Below are 18,040 nucleotides of genomic sequence, written 5' to 3'. Positions count from 1 at the left end.
CAGACCGGTTCCCGCTCACTGGCTGAGCGAGGCGTGGGGGCAACACCAAGGGTTGCGATCCAATTGCTGGTCCCGGTCCGGTACGGGGGGCAACACTGAGGGTTGCGATCCGTTGCCGGACACGGAAAACAAGGGTTGCAATCCAATTGCTGGTCCTGGTCCGGTACGGGGGGCAACACTGAGGGTTGCGATCCGTTGCCGGACACGGAAAAAGACAAAAAAAAAAAAAAAGGGAACTTCGAAAAGTATATCTACGAACTCTATTCTACTTCATGATAATTCAAGAAATGTCAATAAAAATTCTGAGTTATTTTGAAACTTTTTTTTTTTTTTTTTTTGCTAATAGTCTTACTGGATCAACATGATTTTTTTGGTTGTAGGATTATGTTCCATAGATCATGACATTGCTCTGAGATTAGACCACAAATATTACATAAGCAATTATAGACTTTCTTCTACTATCAAAGCTAGGTGTATACATATATCCTCTCTTCTGCTCCCACCTTTGGATACCACAGAGCAGAGCCTTAAAAGAATAACAAAAAAAAATTTTTTTAAAGAAGGAAAGAATGACTGCACTGAAAGGGGGGTCAGAAGAGGTCTTGACATGACACCACCTACGGCAGGCACAGAAGGCTCACAAATGTTGAAGAAAAGAAAGAAAAGTTAGTAATAACAAGGGGAATCCTCGCCATTATAACATCTGCCTACCACTTAGTTTATAGAGCCCTTTCAAAACAATCATTACAACTCTGTAAGGTAATGAGAACAGAGATTATTTCTGTTGGGGAAACTGAGGTTCACACAAGGAAAGCTACTAGTGGCAACCATGCCTCCCTTTCTTTATACTTGCTGTTACCTCTCCTTAGAATTCCCTTCCCCACCTGCTAATCTATCCAATTTCTACTCATTCTGTAAGAGCCAGTACCTATGTCCACTACTCCATGAGTTATGTTTCTCATAACCCAAAAAACAGATGTAATCACACTACACTTTGTATATAGTTATATTATAGTTCTCTACTGTGTAACCTATTTGTTTAGATGTCTATTGCCCCCTCTAGACTACGAATTCAAGGAAAGTCAGTAGACCTCAAATGTTGTCTATGGCCCACTTAGGTGGGGCAAAAATCTCAGAGCCTACCTAACCCCTCCTTGTTACTAAGTTGTACTGGAAAACAGTGATAAAAATAAAATATCACTTTGCAAAGGAATATTTCATAATACACTTTAACAATAAGAAAATGGACGTTTTCAGTTAGCTCAGTTGGTTAGAGTGTGGTGCTGATAACAAGGTCTGGAATTAGATCCCTGTACTGGCCAAAAAAGAATAAAAGAAAATGAATGTTTTTTATTTGAGTAACAGCTCGTTCTCATGTCTCAATTTGGAAATTTTTAAGTCAAAAGTACTACTAATGCAAATATGCATCACCACATACCAGAGTTAACCAAATAAACCACAACAAATGAAATCAATAATAAAGTTAATAATTCATAATTAAGAAAGAAAACCAACAACAATCAAAAACTACCAACAACTCAAGAAAACATTTCTGATGCACTTATTACAATGCTCCCTCCCAAGATATTACAGGAATTCCAACAAACTACATTTGTGCATACATAGTAGGAGCTGAGAACACTTCCAAATGTCAGGTAGACTTCTTAATAAACATTCGAGTTCTCAGTAAACTCTAGTAATCTGCTAACTTTAATTTTATGATTACTAAATCATAAAAATCCTTAATATCTCACTTAGTAGTTCTCTGGTATGGAGCCCTTAATAGTATATAAAAATCAAGTCTGGGGAATTGTATCATTTGCCAGTCCCTAGGAGTTACGGAAAGCATTCTTGGAAGAGTTCATGACCCATCAGAAGGAGCTCTGTGTCCCACACATTGAAAACACCAAGGTTAAGAACCATTCTTTATCCATTTCTGTACCCCCTCCTCAGACAGAGTAAATACTATGTCTATTGAGTAAGGAATAATCATGAATAAATGATCCACCTATAAGCAGATCCCCTGCTTTTTAACTATAGCTTCTCATAAAAACATGGCATAACCTGGGAAAATAAGGCAATGAAGACAGGGCAAAAAAGGAATTCCATATCATTAGCTCTTTGTAAACATTTTCATGGCTTTCTTTTAATCTTTTGTTTGTTTGTTTGTTTTCCTTTCTGGCCTTATACTCTCCTTCCTTGAAGTATTTAGTCATTTCTGTAGTTTGAATGTTTATCCCCTCCAAAGCTCTTATTGAAGCTTATTCCCAAATATGATATTCGAAAGGTGGGGCTTTAAGAGGTGAGTGGATCATGAGGCCTATGCCCTCCTGAATGGATTAATCATTCATGGGTTAATGGACTAATGAGTTATCATGGGAGTAGACTGGTGGCTTTATAAGGAGATGAAGAGAGCACATTAGCATGCTCTTGCTCTCTTGCCATGTTATACCCTGCACCACCTCGAGACTTGGCAGAGTCCCCACCAGGAAGAAGGCCCTCACCAAATGCACAACTTCAAATTTGGACCTCCCAGCCTCCAAAACTGTAAAATATAAATTCATTTCTTTATAAATTACCCAGTTTCAGGTTTTATGTTATAAGCAACAGAAAACTGACTCAGTCATACACACAACACTCAACTGAGGCATTCTCACTTTCCCATAATTTAATTATTTATTTTGTTAGATATCTATGAATATTTTGTTTTACTGGTATATATTTTAAAGCTTCATTCTGTTACTATACTGCCAGAGCCATGTCAAAGAAGCATTTCAACATTCTGAGCAGCAGCCCATCTATTTCTACCAAGTGGGAATATAAGGGACACTGACAATTGACTACATATCATAATTGTGGTCTACTATTAGAGGGGACAGGGGCTTCCACTGATACTGGTACAATGAAAAATGAAAGAGATTCTCATAGATCAGGTATCTTTTATGCTTGGGAACTGAAGCTCCATAATACATATCCAATAAATTACTTGTTGAATGAATTAATAAATTACTGGATGGATGACTTGTCTCAAACTCATTTCTCCTCACAACACTACTTCAGAAAATATCTGGTACAAAAAGTGTTAAAAATTGTCTTAATTTCTCAAAGACAGACCTGTGGACTTCGGAATCTCTGAGTAATGAGGTCTATGTTTTAATTACAAAGAAAAATACCCTTTATGGACGATGCTGACAACAACAGCTTAATAGCAAAGAAAGCATATTCACATTCTTTATTTCATTTGATACTCACAATAACCTTATGAAGTAAAAGGAAAAATATTGCGAATTTCATTTTATAGATAAGGCAGATCAGGCACAAAAATGAAGTGACCTCTCTAGAGGCATCATGGTTTAGAAGGAAGAATACTGGAACTGGATTTGAATTCTAGTGGTGTCACATTGGGCAAATTATCTAGCTTTTCTGACCTGCAGTTCTGTCTTTTGGAGAATGGGAATAACCTTTGTACTTATCTCATGATGCTGTTGTCAGGATAAAGTGGGAAGATGTTTTCAAAGCCCCAGCACAATGCCTGACAGAGTAGTTACTCAGTAAATCTTCCTTCAGTAAGTGTTCCCTTATTAGCCATAATCTTGCACAAGTAATATAAATTTGAGCCTCAGATACACAGGATGGTAGGTTCATGGTTATATATTCTCAAGAGACTTTTCCCATCCAGAATCGATGTGAAGACAAACAAGCTTCTTTTTCTCCCTATACCATCAGGCAGATATTATCTTAATCTATCTTTTCACCAAGAATGTAGGTCTTTTAGAGTCCTGGCTTTATGTAGTGGTCTCAGTTCCAACTCATATGAATCATGCTCAAGATGTCATCTCCTACCTGAAAGGTTCCTAGACCGACAAATCCTTCAACAGAATACAATGGCTCTGATAGAGCTTTTTTGGATTCCCGAGGATTTTTTTTCCTAAAGATTGGGCCAGAAACCAGGTGACTACAAAGATTACAAACTTGACAATCTTATAATAAAAATAATTTTATTGACATCTTTCTGAAGGGCTGTGTAATACTGTGATGAAGAGTATGGGCTGAGGAGTCAGACTGCCTGGATTAAAATGCCAGCTCTACCATTTACAAAACTATATAACCTTAGGCAAAGTAGTTAATCTTCCTGCACCTCAGTTTCTTGATCTGTAAAATACAGACAATAACAGTACCTACATCATAAGATTTTTCTCAGCATTAAATAAATTCTAAGTGCAAAACACTTAGAACAGTGACTGGCATATATTAACTGCTCAATAAATGTTAGCTATTATTATAGAATATAAGCTCCATAGAAAAATACTATGTTTTGTTCACTGCTATATTCCCAGAGCCTAAAACAATGCCTACTACATAGTAGGCACCAAATGTTTATTGAATGAATAAAATGGACAGTCAAGACAAATTTACTATTAGGTGTAAAGTGCTTATTTGCCCCTAGAGAAATAGACACATGTTCAGAGAGAGATATTAAGTCCCAAGTGTAGTCTTGAAATTAAAAATGGGATTGAAAAGCTGACAAGTATCATCTGAGTTTACAGGTATCTATATAAGAAATTTCAGATGTCAGACATCACTGACTCCTCATTGGAATACTTCATGGGAAATCTCTCTTTCTTTTCTTTTCTTTTTGCGGCTGGCTGATATATGGATAGGACCCTGGACCTTGGTGTTATCAGCACCACATGGTAAACAACTGAGCTAACTGGATCTCCTCTTCATTTATAGGTGTTTTCTTTGTTTTGTTTTTTTTCACTTGTATTTTCTACTACTGATTCAAGCAAGTCAGGCTTCCAGGAATAAGCATCTAATATAATCTTAGGTATGATCTAATCCCTTTACCCTCTCCCTTTCCAACCATAATCATTTTACAGATGAGAAAGGTCAAGGAGGTAGTATATCAAGGGTAAAGATTTATTGAACTTTGGCATGAACTGTGGGGAGTTCTCATTTTTTAAAAACCACCAACTACTCTTCATAGATCCCTATATGCCAAATTAAAAAGCAGATAAAGCAAGTTTCTTGCATGTATCACTTCAAGGCCTGGCCAATATGGCAATCAGCTATGTGGTAAAGGGCAAGGAGATCAAGGCTTGGAAAGGTAAATAAATCTCCCTCCCTTCCATCTTACTTCACATAATAAAGCTAGTCTATGAAACAAAACAAAAATTCATGTCAGTAGTCATTGAGCATATCACAGGAATCACTAACTCAAAGAGATACTTTAGCATTATTTTCCTCTTAACTGCAAGTATGAATTTTGAAATATAATACGGTTAACAGAGAAGTAGGGTTAATAATGGAAAGCACTGGGCTTGCAGTAATCCTGGCTTTGCTACTTACTAGCTGTGTGACTTTAGGAAAATCAATTAACTTCTCAGTTTCCTTATCTAAAAAACTGAAGCTACACCTCCACCTTGACTACTTCACAAAATGGCAGTGAGGAATAAATGGGACATGTGTGAAAATGTCTTTAAAATGCTAAAGTATGACTTGCCTTAAAAAAAAAAAAAGCTAAAGAACTGTGCAAATAGTAACATATTTAAAATGAAGGGTCCCTGGTATAAAAAGCTGGGTAATGCATTCATGGAGGTAAGAGCTCAAGCTTCCACAAAATTTAAACCTACATAAGCAGCTTGCGTAGATCCCACAGTACTACAGCTAATAGATTGTATCTAGTTTACTACAGTACTTACCTTTAATTTACTACCTTTTCTTTTAGAGATGGAAGGAATTACAGAGAGAATTTAATATAACCTTTTCATTTAAAAATGGAGGCACAGAGAGGTGAAATGTTTTGCCAAAGGTTACAAGGCCTATAAAAAGAAAATAACTAATAGTACACAACCAAGAACATTCAAATTTCTTAAAATGCCCTTAGAAAAGAAGAATATGATGGGCCGGCCCAGTGGCGCACTGGATAAGTGCGCCGCTTGGGAAGCGCGGTGGCGCTCCCGCCCGAGGGTTCGGATCCCACATACAGACCGGTTCCCACTCACTGGCTGAGCGAGGCGCGGGAGCAACGCCGAGGGTTGCGGTCCCGTTGCCGGTCCCCGGTCCGGTGCGGGGGCAACACTGAGGGTTGCGATCCGTTGCCGGACACGGAAAAAGACAAAAGACAAAAAAAGAAAAAAAGAATATGACATTGAACAGGCATTAAGATACTAAAGAGCTAAGAAAAATGCTTATACAAAGGAGAGCTGAAGACAGGAAAATAGGGGAAAACAAAACAAAAAAGATCTTTATATAGAGCTAATAATAAAAAAATTTTTTAAATAATTAACCACCCCTCTAGATTTACCAGTAACTGATTCTTTACTATCTGAGTTTAAATATTCTCTTCTCTGGAAGGACACCTCCACAAATTATAGACAAGTGACTTACAAGTGTTTATACAAAAGGATAATGCTTTTCAATTCATCCCCAAATCACTTGGTTTTCTCCCCAACTCTTCCTGCTAAACCCTTGTAGACAGAACATTTACCCTAGGTCAAAAGTACCACATAGGCTAGTAAGAGAAATGACCTGATCTAACATTTTTTATGTATGGCTGGCTGGTAAGGGGATCTGAACCATTGACCTTGGTGTTACCAGAACCAGGCTCTAACCAAGTGAGCTATCTGGCTAGCCTCGATCTAACATTTCTTACCCATCAAATCTCTTTTTCCCATCAGAGGACCTGTACAGAGTGTTCAAATTTTTTTCTTCTTCACAACTCAGATCTCAGTTAACATCACCTTATGGAATTCTCTACAGAATACACATTCTTTTGCTAAACAAATACTTATCTACTTACTATGTATATGTTAAACACTATGCTAAGTGCTTAAACATGAAGTTCAAAAAACACAGTACTGGGGCCGGCCTGGTGGCGCACTGGAGAGTGCGCCGCTTGGGAGCGCGGTGGCGCTCCCGCCGAGGGTTCGGATCCCATGTGGAGACCAGTTCCTGCTCACTGGCTGAGTGTGGTGCGGGCGCAACACCGAGGGTTGCGATCCCGTTGCCAGTCCCCGGTGCGGGCACGACACCGAGGGTTGCGATCCCGTTACTGGTCAGTAAAAAAGACAAAAAAAAAAAAAAAGGAAAAAAAAAAAACAAAAACACAGTACTGTCTCTGCCATCAAAGGGCTCACAATCTGGACAGCCAGCCAGCCTCATTAACAAACAATAATACCACCACAAAATAATTGCTGTAACCAGGGCACATACATGTACATGAGGGGCATATGGAAAGGAGTAACCCAAGGCTGCCTGAAGGTAACTGAAGGCTTCACAAAGGAGGCAGAGCTTAAGGTGACACTTGAAGGTTTAATAGCCAAGAAGTGGAACAGCATTCTAGGCAAGAAAAACAGTGTAAGCAAAACTTAGAGACATGAAAAACAGCATAATGTATACTCAGTATTACTGAGCATAAAATAAAGACTTTTTTTCTCATAAAATGAGAAATAAGGCTTAGGCAGTAGAAAAGATTAGATCATAAGGGTCCTAGTAGAGAACCTATGCAAAACACCTTCATTCAACATTCATTTGCTTTGACCCTACTATGTGCTAGATATCACCAAATACATAAGATATAGATATTTGTAGATCCAACACCGTCCATACGTATGGTTGCTGCCTTAGTGCAGTACAATCTATGTGGTCACAGCAGCACTATAAGACCACTGTAAACTAGTAGAGCCTAAACTGCAGGCTACATAAGGAACGAAGGAGTCCACAAATTCACATACCAAATACACCCTGCATACCATGTACACTCTGTACACAATAATATCTTGAAATATACAATATTTTCAATGCATAACACATACTGTTAGGATTAATAGAATGCAATATCCTTTTAAAATATTACTAAATTCCTACCAGCTTTTTTGCTTGTTTTCCCACAATTAATGTATTCTGAAAGTATATTCCTGTAATGTTTCCCAAGGTTTTCAGTGTTAAAAAGGTATCTTTGTTGGGTTCACTGCCTCAGACAACAGGGAGAAACAAAAAAATTCTGAGTAGGAAAAATGACATGCCCTCAATCTTTTTTCCCTCTTTCCATCCTTGCCTTGTTACTGTTGGAGAACTTCCGTTTCATTCATTTATGAGCCTGAAAAATCTTAATTACAATTAGTAAGTGACAGAGTAGTACTAGTAGCATAGTTTGTCAAAGAAATACTTAAATGCTGAAGACATACATATTCTCCTTCAAAGTGCTTTATAAAAGTGATTTGGCAGTATAGATCAAGAAACATAAAATTATACATACACTTTGTCCAATTTTCTTTCAATAAATATGAATTACTTTTAGAATGAAAACAATGGTACAAATATTTTAAATGCCTGAATTCAGTTCAGATTCCTAGAGTCTCATGGCTTAGGGGTCAGACAAACCTGCGTTTGAATCCACTTCTAATACTAACTGTATGATCATTCGAAAGTTACTTGGTTTCTCACAGCCTCAGTTTCTTACCTGTACAGTGAGAAAACAGCAACCTCATGGAGCTGTAAGATTAATCAGTACATCACCTAATACACTGTGTACTCACGAAATGAACTCTACTGTGTGAGATCATGCTCCTCTAAATAAATGTCCCAGCATTCAAGACTTTTGTCCTTAACATTGTTTTTCTATTTTAATTAGCACTAAAAAGTTCCATTGCACCACCAAAAATAAAATAAAAATGTTCCACTACAAATACTAATACTACTTGTGCCACTTTTTAGTTAAGTGTGCTTTTAAGAGCTAGCTTTAAAAACTATGAAAAAAAGCAGTGTTTTAGCCAGCATTTTCCAATTCATGGACGGTCTATAGGTTCATGTCATTAAATTCAATATTGATGTCTATTTCAATTTGATATTTTTTGTTTGTTTGTTTTTTTGTCTTTTTCGTGACCGGTAAGGGGATCGCAACCCTTGGTGTGGTGTCGCCCACACCGCGCTCATCCAGTACGCACACCAGCCATTCCTATATAGGATCCGAACCCGCAGCAGGAACGTCGCTGCACTCCCAGCGCCGCACTCTCCCGAGTGCGCCATGGGCTCGGCCCTCAATTTGATATTTTAGAATATTTAATAAAATAATTATCTAAAATTTTCTCCTTTGAAAACAAAATAGTTTGAGAGTATCCAAGAATTTATACACTGAACATGTCTGAATTAGCGGAAATTAGGAGACTAACTCATGATATAGTCATTCAACTGTTATACTTCACCTGGACATTGAACATCACAGTAGTTTTAAAGTATATTTATTCTTACAATAATCCATTAAAGACAGTATATGTAAGTCACATTGATGATGAAATAAAAGAGAAAATGAGTGTACTGATCTGATCAGGATTCTTAAATGATATATCAAGGTATCTCAGTACTTTTTTTTTTTTTGTCTTTTTTCATGTCCGGCAACGGACCGCAACCCTCAGTGTCGCGCCCGTACCGGACCGGGACCGGCAACGGGATCGCAACCCTCGGTGTTGCTCCCACGCCTCGCTCAGCCAGTGAGCAGGAACCGGTCTGTATGTGGGATCCGAACCCTCAGCGGGAGCGCCACCGCGCTTCCCAAGCGGCGCACTGTAGCAGTGCACCACCAGGCCAGCCCTCTCAGTACTTTTTTTAAGTGTTAAAAATAAGAAGTATGGTGATAGTTATATCCAATTTGGATTTTCATTTATTGGAAATAAACTCTCCATACTTCCAAGGTTATAACTGGGGAAACAGGCTTGCAACTAGCAGCCTGGAACTCTTCCTTTTATTTTGTCATTTAGAAACAAAACAGAACAATCATAAAAATTTGATTTTTTAAATACAAAAATACAATAAATTTAAATCTTGAAAAAGTCAGTTCTTGTCTATTTTGATGCCATATAGTTTCAATCTATATTTTAATATACATTCACTTTAAAATCTGATAAATAATGCTTTATTTTATGTTAATACATCATTTGTTAAAGAGGAAAAGGCTGAAATTTGTTTTAATATATTTTAACATTTAATATTTTAATATATTTTATATTTTGTTTACTGTATTAAATGAACTATATGTGTAATTTTAAAATAAAATGTATTTTACTTAAAATTACTCCTTTCTCATACCGCACAAAAACTATTTTTAAAATGACCTTGGAAATGATTAAGCATGACCTCTAGAATAAACAAATTTAATAAAAAGGACTAAAAAGTAACAACATTCTATTTAATAGATTACCACGACTACTTTGAAATCGGGAACCCATAAAAAGTTTAATATAGAGTACCACAAGTAAAATTTGATAAAAAGTATCTCAATAACTTAAGATAATTTTACTTAGAGAAATTCAATACAAGATATTCTGAAAATGACTGGAATGACTATCCCAAAGAGAACAAAGTAATTGAGTCTTATTTGTAAATTTTAGTGAAATAGGAAGTGATTCTGTCTTATATACAATTGTTTCCATGGACACGATTTATCATCTATGGAAAATAACTACCTACGTAGAATAATTGTTTAATTTAGAAATTATTTTAGTCAGCTAATAACTAGAATGAGACCTCCCAGACCCATGGTTTAAAGACATATACTTGGAAGGGATTTCAATTTGCTTATTGATTCCTCACATACACATCCTTTTGCCAGTTTCAGGAACATATTTACTGATAGTAATACTAACCTCCATCTTTTTAGCTCAAAATGTCACTATCATAAGAAAAAAAAAAAAAGTTGATAGCCCCATATACAAACCCCCAGGGGGCGGATCATTATTGCCTGGGAATTATTTTCCTTTTGCTGTCTCTGTGTAGGCCTTGTCATAACTAGGAATATACACTCTTCACAGACAAACTCCCTGTCTTCTATACATCCTCCACACTCTGAAGCCCTAGCGAAACACTGTATACTCAGAAGAGGCCAAAGATGTGCTCCTGGAACTGAATTCTTATAAAAGATCATTGTTAAAACAGGACACTGCCCCTTGCTTGACCTCCAGCTTTCTACTTGAAAAGATGTGAAAAGATGTGTGTGTATGTCAGTGTATTTTTCGCATGGTGACTAATGCTTAATGTAATCTACACTAAGCCATTACAGGACAATAAAGACAATATCAGCAACCAAAAAATTAATAATAATAAATAAGATTGGGAAGTGCTAATTCCCTAATATTTGACCTTTGGGAGACCTACTATTTGTAAATAAAGGACTTTGGTACAGTGAATGTACTCTGTTTTAATATTCTCATAAATCCCTAAAGGCAGCATCCATTTAAGATTGGGAAGTGCTAATTCCCTAATATTTGACCTTTGGGAGACCTACTATTTGTAAATAAAGGGCTTTGGTACAGTGAATGTACTCTGTTTTAATATTCTCATAAATCCCTAAAGGCAGCATCCATGAAAACTGAGGACCAGTGAACAAAATTGCAATGCTGTTAGTGATTTCACGCTTCTTCTATAACTCTGTAGGGATGCTTCTATGGAAAATTAACTTAGCCAAAAAGTGGTATGACAGATCTTCATATATTATTTCCTAAACTCTTATTCCTCCAATTGAAATCATCACCACTGTAACTAGGTAAAGATGAAAGTTCACACATTTACTTTTCACCTAGACTAGTGCAACAGCTCTCCCCATTCCAAACCATGTTTCATAGTACATTTAGACTGTTCATCCTCAAAATCTTTTCTTGATTATGATACTCCTTCACACACAAAAAACCTTTCAAGGTACTCAGGGTCTTTACAATGAAGCCAAAACTCCTTACTACGATTCAAGGTACTCCGTGATCTGATCATAGGCTCACCTAGTTTCTTTGATCTCCTACAGCATCCGCAATGTTAGAATCATATATTTCCCAGAATACATCACACCTGCTTCTGTCTCAGCTTCTATGCTCAAACTGGTTGCTTTGCCAGGAATGGTTTTTCTTCCCAAATTCTTACCCAATAAAACTTCACTTGTTAAAACCCCCAATTCAAATGTCCCATTCTCAACAAAGCCTCCCTGAATTTCTGGTCATCCCCAAAGTCATTCATTCATTCAACAAATATTTTTTCAGCATTTATTGCGCACTAGACATTACATAGGTGTTGAAGATGTAATGATGAGCCAAACAAACACGGTCTTTACCTTTATAGAGCAAATACCTATCTCAATGGGGTGCCATGAGGATTAAATGAGATAAAATATGTAAAGCGCTTAAAACAGTATGTAGTACAGTCGTGTTCAATAAATATTAGCTATTAGTGTTGCTGCTTAACCATCCCATCTAAAATAGTTGCTACATATATAAAATATCACTTTATATCTTACCCTGGTTTATTTTTCTTAGCATTTATAACTACTGTACTTCTCATAATATATTTCTAGATTTGTTTATTGTCCATCCCCCCACACACCATGCCTTTTTTTAATCACTGTAACCACAGTGCCTAGAACATGGCCTGGTCCTTAGCAGCTGGTCAAAAATCATCTCTATATCAATGATTTTTACACTCTGGAGGTAGAGACAGATTCTAATCAAATAATCACAGCAAGAAATGCAAAATTACAATTGATACGTATTCTCCGAAAAAGAGCTACATAATAGAAAGGGGGGTGACCTACTTTTTTTTGAGGAGTAGGCAGGGCAAATAGGGTTTCCCTCGGTTCCTTAAATTGAGAACTCCAGTATATGTCAGAGTTAAAGCAGCAAAATAAGTACCACCACAGGTCATTTGCACACGCTGTTCCTTCTATCTAGACTACTCTTTCCATAACACAACTCCTATAATTTAATCCCTCAGTTCTCTACTTAAAAGCAAGGTTGTCTGTGAAGCCACCTTTGACTATCCCATTCCTGATGCTGCAATTTCTCCTTTCTTAGCACATTTAAAATGTACTAACATGGGCTGGCCAGTTAGCTTGGTTGGTCAGAAAATGTCACTGATAACACCAAGGTCCAGGGTTCAATTCCTGTACCAGCCAGCCACCAAAAAAAAAAAAAAAGTACTAAAACTTGTCACATTTATTTATTAATTAGGCAGCAGGCTGGGGATCTGAACCCTTTACCTTGGTGTTACAACACTGCTCTTCACATTTAAAATTACTCTACATGCGTAAGATACAAAAAGGCAGGGACCACATTTGTTTTACTCTGATATCCCCAATGCCAACACATCAATGGCACTCCAAAAACATTGTTAGATGAATGAAAAGTAAGGATTATATCTTAGACCAGTCGTTCTCAAAGTGTGGGTCACAGACCAGCAGCATCAGCATTACATGGGTTGTCAGAAATGCAAACTCTCAGGCCCTACTCAAAGCTTTACAGTAATCATTCATTCAACTCCATTTATTGAGTGCCTACTAAACATAATTATTATACAAGGAAAACAAAAAGTTGCCTCTACAGATAATTTCCAGATCACAAAAAGCTAATATTTTGCCTTCCCTTCACTTCTTCGATACACACACTCTTACTCTGTGCACACGTTTCAACACGTAATGAAAAATCAACTTAGTTGGAGGCAAAGTCCAAAACATAATCATGTCTAATATAACTGCTATGGTCTGAATGTTTGTGTCCCACCAGAATTCATATGTTGAAATCCTAACCCCCAATGTGATGATATTAGGAGGTGAGACCTTTGGGAGGTGATTAGATGAGCAGGGCAGAACCCTCAAGAATGAGATTAGCGCCCTTATAAAAGAAGCTCTTAGGGCCAGCCCGTGGCTCGCCTGGGAGATTGCGGTGCTGATAACCCCAAGGCCCCGGGTTCGGATCCAACATAGGGGTGGCCGGTTCGCTCACTGGCTGAGCGTGGTGCTGACAACACCAAGCCAAGGGTTAAGATCCCCTTACCGGCCATCTTTAAAAAAAAAAAAATTAAAAAAATTTTTAAAAAATAAAAGAAGCTCTTAGAGAGATGCCTTGCCCCTTCCATCACGTGAGGACGCAGCAAGAAGTTGCCATCTATGAACCAGGAGGAGAGCCTTCACCAAAAACCAAATCTGTGGGCACCTTTATCTTGAACTTCTCATCCTCCAGAACTCTGGGATATAAATTTCTGTTGTTTATAAGACCAAGTATATGGTATTTTGTTATAGCAGTCCAAACGGACTAAGACAATATCATTCCAGCCTCACTGTCTACTACACATCCTCATTCTTGCATCCTTCCATGCTATATAAAGGTGATCCTAAAAAAAAAAAAAAAAAGTTAATCCTACTTCCTACAATACAACCTAATTCTTTTCTACTTTCTACTCACATTCACAATGAAGCATTCTTCCACTTCCCAAAAATGATATATATAAAGCCTATTCATCTTTCAGGACCAGCTCAAATGACATTTTTGGATTGTAAATATCCAAAGAGGAGTTCATTACCCCTTCTTCTGTACACGTACATTCTCAATAGGAGGACCTACACTTCCAAAACTCTAGCAGTTTGATGTCTTGGGTAGGATGGCTCTTTATTCTGAAGAGAATATCATCTCATCTCACTAAATTTCCTTTTTGTACCAAAATTAAAATTCTCATACTCTCTTTCTGTATAGTCCATGAGTTGCCTCAAATTTCAGTTTAAGATTATACTTTCAGATGGGAAAATGAGACCATAAGTGAATCATTCAAGCACTACTTGGCCTGGGCACTGTGAAGAACAAGAATAAGTAAGGACTAGTTGTCACCTAGAACTCACATTCAACAGGGAGAAACAGGATAGCACACAATGACAGTCTGATGGGTTGTGAAAGTCAAAGAGACAAAGGAGAATGACAACCTAAAAATGTAGGAGTCAGGGAGTAAGGGAGAGTTCACAGATTAAATGATTTTATAGTAAACCACTTTCCTAAACAACAGATGGAGGGAAAATAGAAACTAATATTCTAGGAGAACATGATGATCAGGACTTAGTTTTGACTAGAATGTCTTAATCCTCTCAAGAGACCAAAATTGAGCTTGTTGCATATGATGGAGCAATGTTTTCAACAAACGTACTGCAAACCATGTGTAACCCAATTCAATGAAAAATCAACAGAAGTCTCAATCTATTTTGAGGAGAAAATTTGCAAATACAAGGTTCTCTCAGTTAAAGGCAGAGAGGGTAAAACAAATGAACCCTTTAGAAGGTATTAAAGAGACTAACACAATCTGATTGCCAAGCTGATTTTCAGTCCTCCAATGCCCTTGGTCTTTGCCTCCAAACAAAAACAAATCATTTATTCTAAGTAATAACAGTCAAGTCTGTAAAATATTTTTAAATTCTCAAACTGCATCTCCACATTAAAGGACACTCAAAATAAAAATAGATTTCAAAAGATTTTTAGCTATTTCAGTCAAAAGGCTAGATATCTCATAAGGTCACAATATGTAAGCCCACCCTCACTCCATCACTCGATAACACACCTCCACTCACATTTTGCAATGACACTAGATAATAAGGCTTCCAGGCTCTCTTCAACACCTCCCATCTCTTCCTTCCCCTCTCCAAAAAAGAAAAGGAAGAAGAAAGCCTAAGAATCTTTATCTGCCCTCCCTACAGCTCCTGGGAAGCAACAGTCCTCAAATTGTTCTGCTTAGACCCCTGATGCCTGTAGAAGAAAACGGGGACGACTGTGAGAGTGGGCGAGCGAGGACATTCGATAAGGGGAAGAGGAAATGTGGATGGTAGAGGACGAATGGATGAAGGGCTTCGGAGAGGAGGGGGAAGTGGAGATAAAATGGTGAAGGGGAGTGAGAAGGGAGGGCAAAAAGAAGGAGCGAAAAACAAGAAGGAAAAAGGAAGGAAGGAGTAAAGATCATAGAAGAGAGAAGAAGGCAAAACGGTAGAGGAGAGAAGGAAGGGTTAAACGACGAGGAGGCGGCAGCAAAGGGAGAGCGAAAGAGGCTGTCGCTGGGGGTGATAAAAAGGGTGTCACCGGGGAGGAGGGAGATTAAAGGGGGTGTCACCTAAAGGGGTTCACCCTAGCGGGTGGATGGGGAACACAAGGACGGAGGAGCTGGACACCGACTGGGGCGGTAACAAGGGGGTGAGGTAAAAGCAGGGAGCCCGAGGGAACACCAGAGCTAGGGAGGGGTAAGCCTGCGGGGGCTAGGGTGGCGGGCGGCTGCGGCTTGGGCAGGCCTCCCTCCCTCACCATGGCTGTGCCGGCCTGGTCCTCGGGCATGCAGCCTCGGTCCTGGGTGCGGCGGCGGGCCGGGCCCGAGCCCGCCCCCAGGCTGAGCCTGCGCGGGGGCTCCAGGAGGCTCCGGCGAGCAGCGGCTCGGGCCTTTGCCCAGGCCTCGGCCTCCTTCTCTCAGAAGACAGAAGTGCAGCAGCGGCAGCCGCAGCCCGAACCGGAGCGCAGACTCCGCCCCCGTAAGGCCCCGCCCTCTCTTGCTAGCCCGAGTTTAGCCCCGCCTCCTCTCTCAATGCGCAGACTCAGCCAAGGTATCCCGCCCCCAAGCCTGACCTCTGGATTCTCTCCCTCCCAGGCCTTTAAAGGAGCCACGCCTCCTGAAATCCTCCTAGCCTCCCTTCAAAAATAATGAGCTTTAAATATTGTCTTGACAGAAGACTAGAGCATCCACTCGTTTCAGTCACCTATAGACCCCTGTGTCACTCATCATTATTCTTTACGATTTTAGCTTTTGGTTCACTGTCATTTGCTACTATTGTAATTCTTGGTGATTTCAACATTCTCGAAGATGACTCTTCCGATTCTCTGGCTTCTCAGGTTCTCCTCCAGGGATCACCCTTGCCTTAGCCTCTCACTTCCATGCTCATTACCAATAACTGTAACCCCTCTGTAATCTCAACTTTAATCATCTGACACCCACCACAACCTCCTTTCTTTCTAGCTCTCTCCCTCTAATACTCCAACTCCAAAAACTGTTTAACTCCACCAAAACCCAAAATTAATTGATCCTACTGCCTTTTCACTATTATTCACACTGCCCTCACATCCTGACTTCTTTCTTTAAACAGCTTAGATTCTACTGTCCTTCATGAAACTCATTCCCAGGTATTCACCTTCATTTCTCCAGTTCTTCTCTCCTTTCTTTGTACCGATGAAACTCCAATCCTGAACCTGCAGCAAAACGGGGGAAGGTAGAGAAAAATCCAAAACCATACTAACTGGTTGACTGACTCCCTGTAAATTTGATAATCATTATTCTTTTTTTTTTTTAAAGGATGGCCGGTAAGGGGATCTCAACCCTTAGCTTGGTGTTGTCAGCACCACGCTCAGCCAGTGAGCGAACCGGCCATCCCTATATAGGATCCGAACCCGCAGTCTTGGTGTTATCAGCACCACACTCTACCGAGTGAGTCACGGACCGGCCCGATAATCATTATTCTTAAATGGGCCCTTGATGTTTTGCTCTACTGCTATATTTCTCCAGTTTCGTACAGTCTCCCACTATCCCTCCAAAAGAACTATTTCATATCTTCTGTCTCTTCAGGCCTCCAGCACTTCCTCCCTCATCCTCATTTAACTGATGATTTTGCTTCCCATACACTGAGAAAATGGAGCAAACAAAAGAGAATACCCACAAGTTTCACCACACACCATGAGTTCTAACCTACCTGAACCTGCCTCTCTATTCTGCCTTCATTTCCTCACTATAGGTAAGTTACTGTATTTGTCTTTTAGCTAATGTCAAACCCTCTTCAGTTCTTCTCAAACTATCTGTGCTAAAAGACCCAGGTTTTCCCCTAGTCACAGACCTATACTTCGTAAAATACAGTAAAAATTGATTGCTAGAAAAAATAAAATTTAAAAAGCAGACATACAAAATGCAAGCTCAGATTTTTTTTACCATCTCAACCATGTTTGTTTCTTTTGGCTGCTGGCCAGTACAGAGATCGAACCCTGGACCTTGCTGTTATCAGCACCACGCTCTAACTAACTGAGCCAACTGTACAGTTCAGTGATATTAAGCACATTCACATTGTTGTGCAACCATCACCACCATGCAGCTTCAGAACTCTTTTCATCTTGCCAAAACGAAACCCTATACCAATTAAACAATAACTTCCCATTCCCTCCTCCCCCCAAACCCTGGCAACCACTGTTCTACTTTCTGTCTCTACAAATTTGACTACTCTAAT

The 18,040-nt window shown here is 38.9% G+C and overlaps 1 protein-coding gene across 1 annotated transcript in view; it reads right to left on the bottom strand.

Annotated features, from left to right (window-relative positions):
- ZYG11B (zyg-11 family member B, cell cycle regulator) overlaps positions 1-16,283 on the bottom strand; it is an 87,127-nt gene extending 70,844 nt beyond the window's left edge. Inside the window, exon 1 of the mRNA XM_008580674.1 lies at positions 16,086-16,283. Within this exon, the coding sequence (XP_008578896.1) occupies positions 16,086-16,115 (30 nt within the window). The 5' untranslated portion in view covers positions 16,116-16,283. The remainder of the gene's footprint in view (positions 1-16,085) is intronic.
- Between the last annotated feature and the right edge of the window lie 1,757 nt (positions 16,284-18,040).

This window comes from Galeopterus variegatus, unplaced genomic scaffold (assembly GCF_000696425.1).
Source record: "Galeopterus variegatus unplaced genomic scaffold, G_variegatus-3.0.2 Scaffold6, whole genome shotgun sequence".
Classification (NCBI taxonomy): Eukaryota; Metazoa; Chordata; class Mammalia; order Dermoptera; family Cynocephalidae; genus Galeopterus; species Galeopterus variegatus.
Note: the sequence above shows the minus strand (reverse complement) of the source record. Positions and strands in the feature narration are given on the sequence as shown.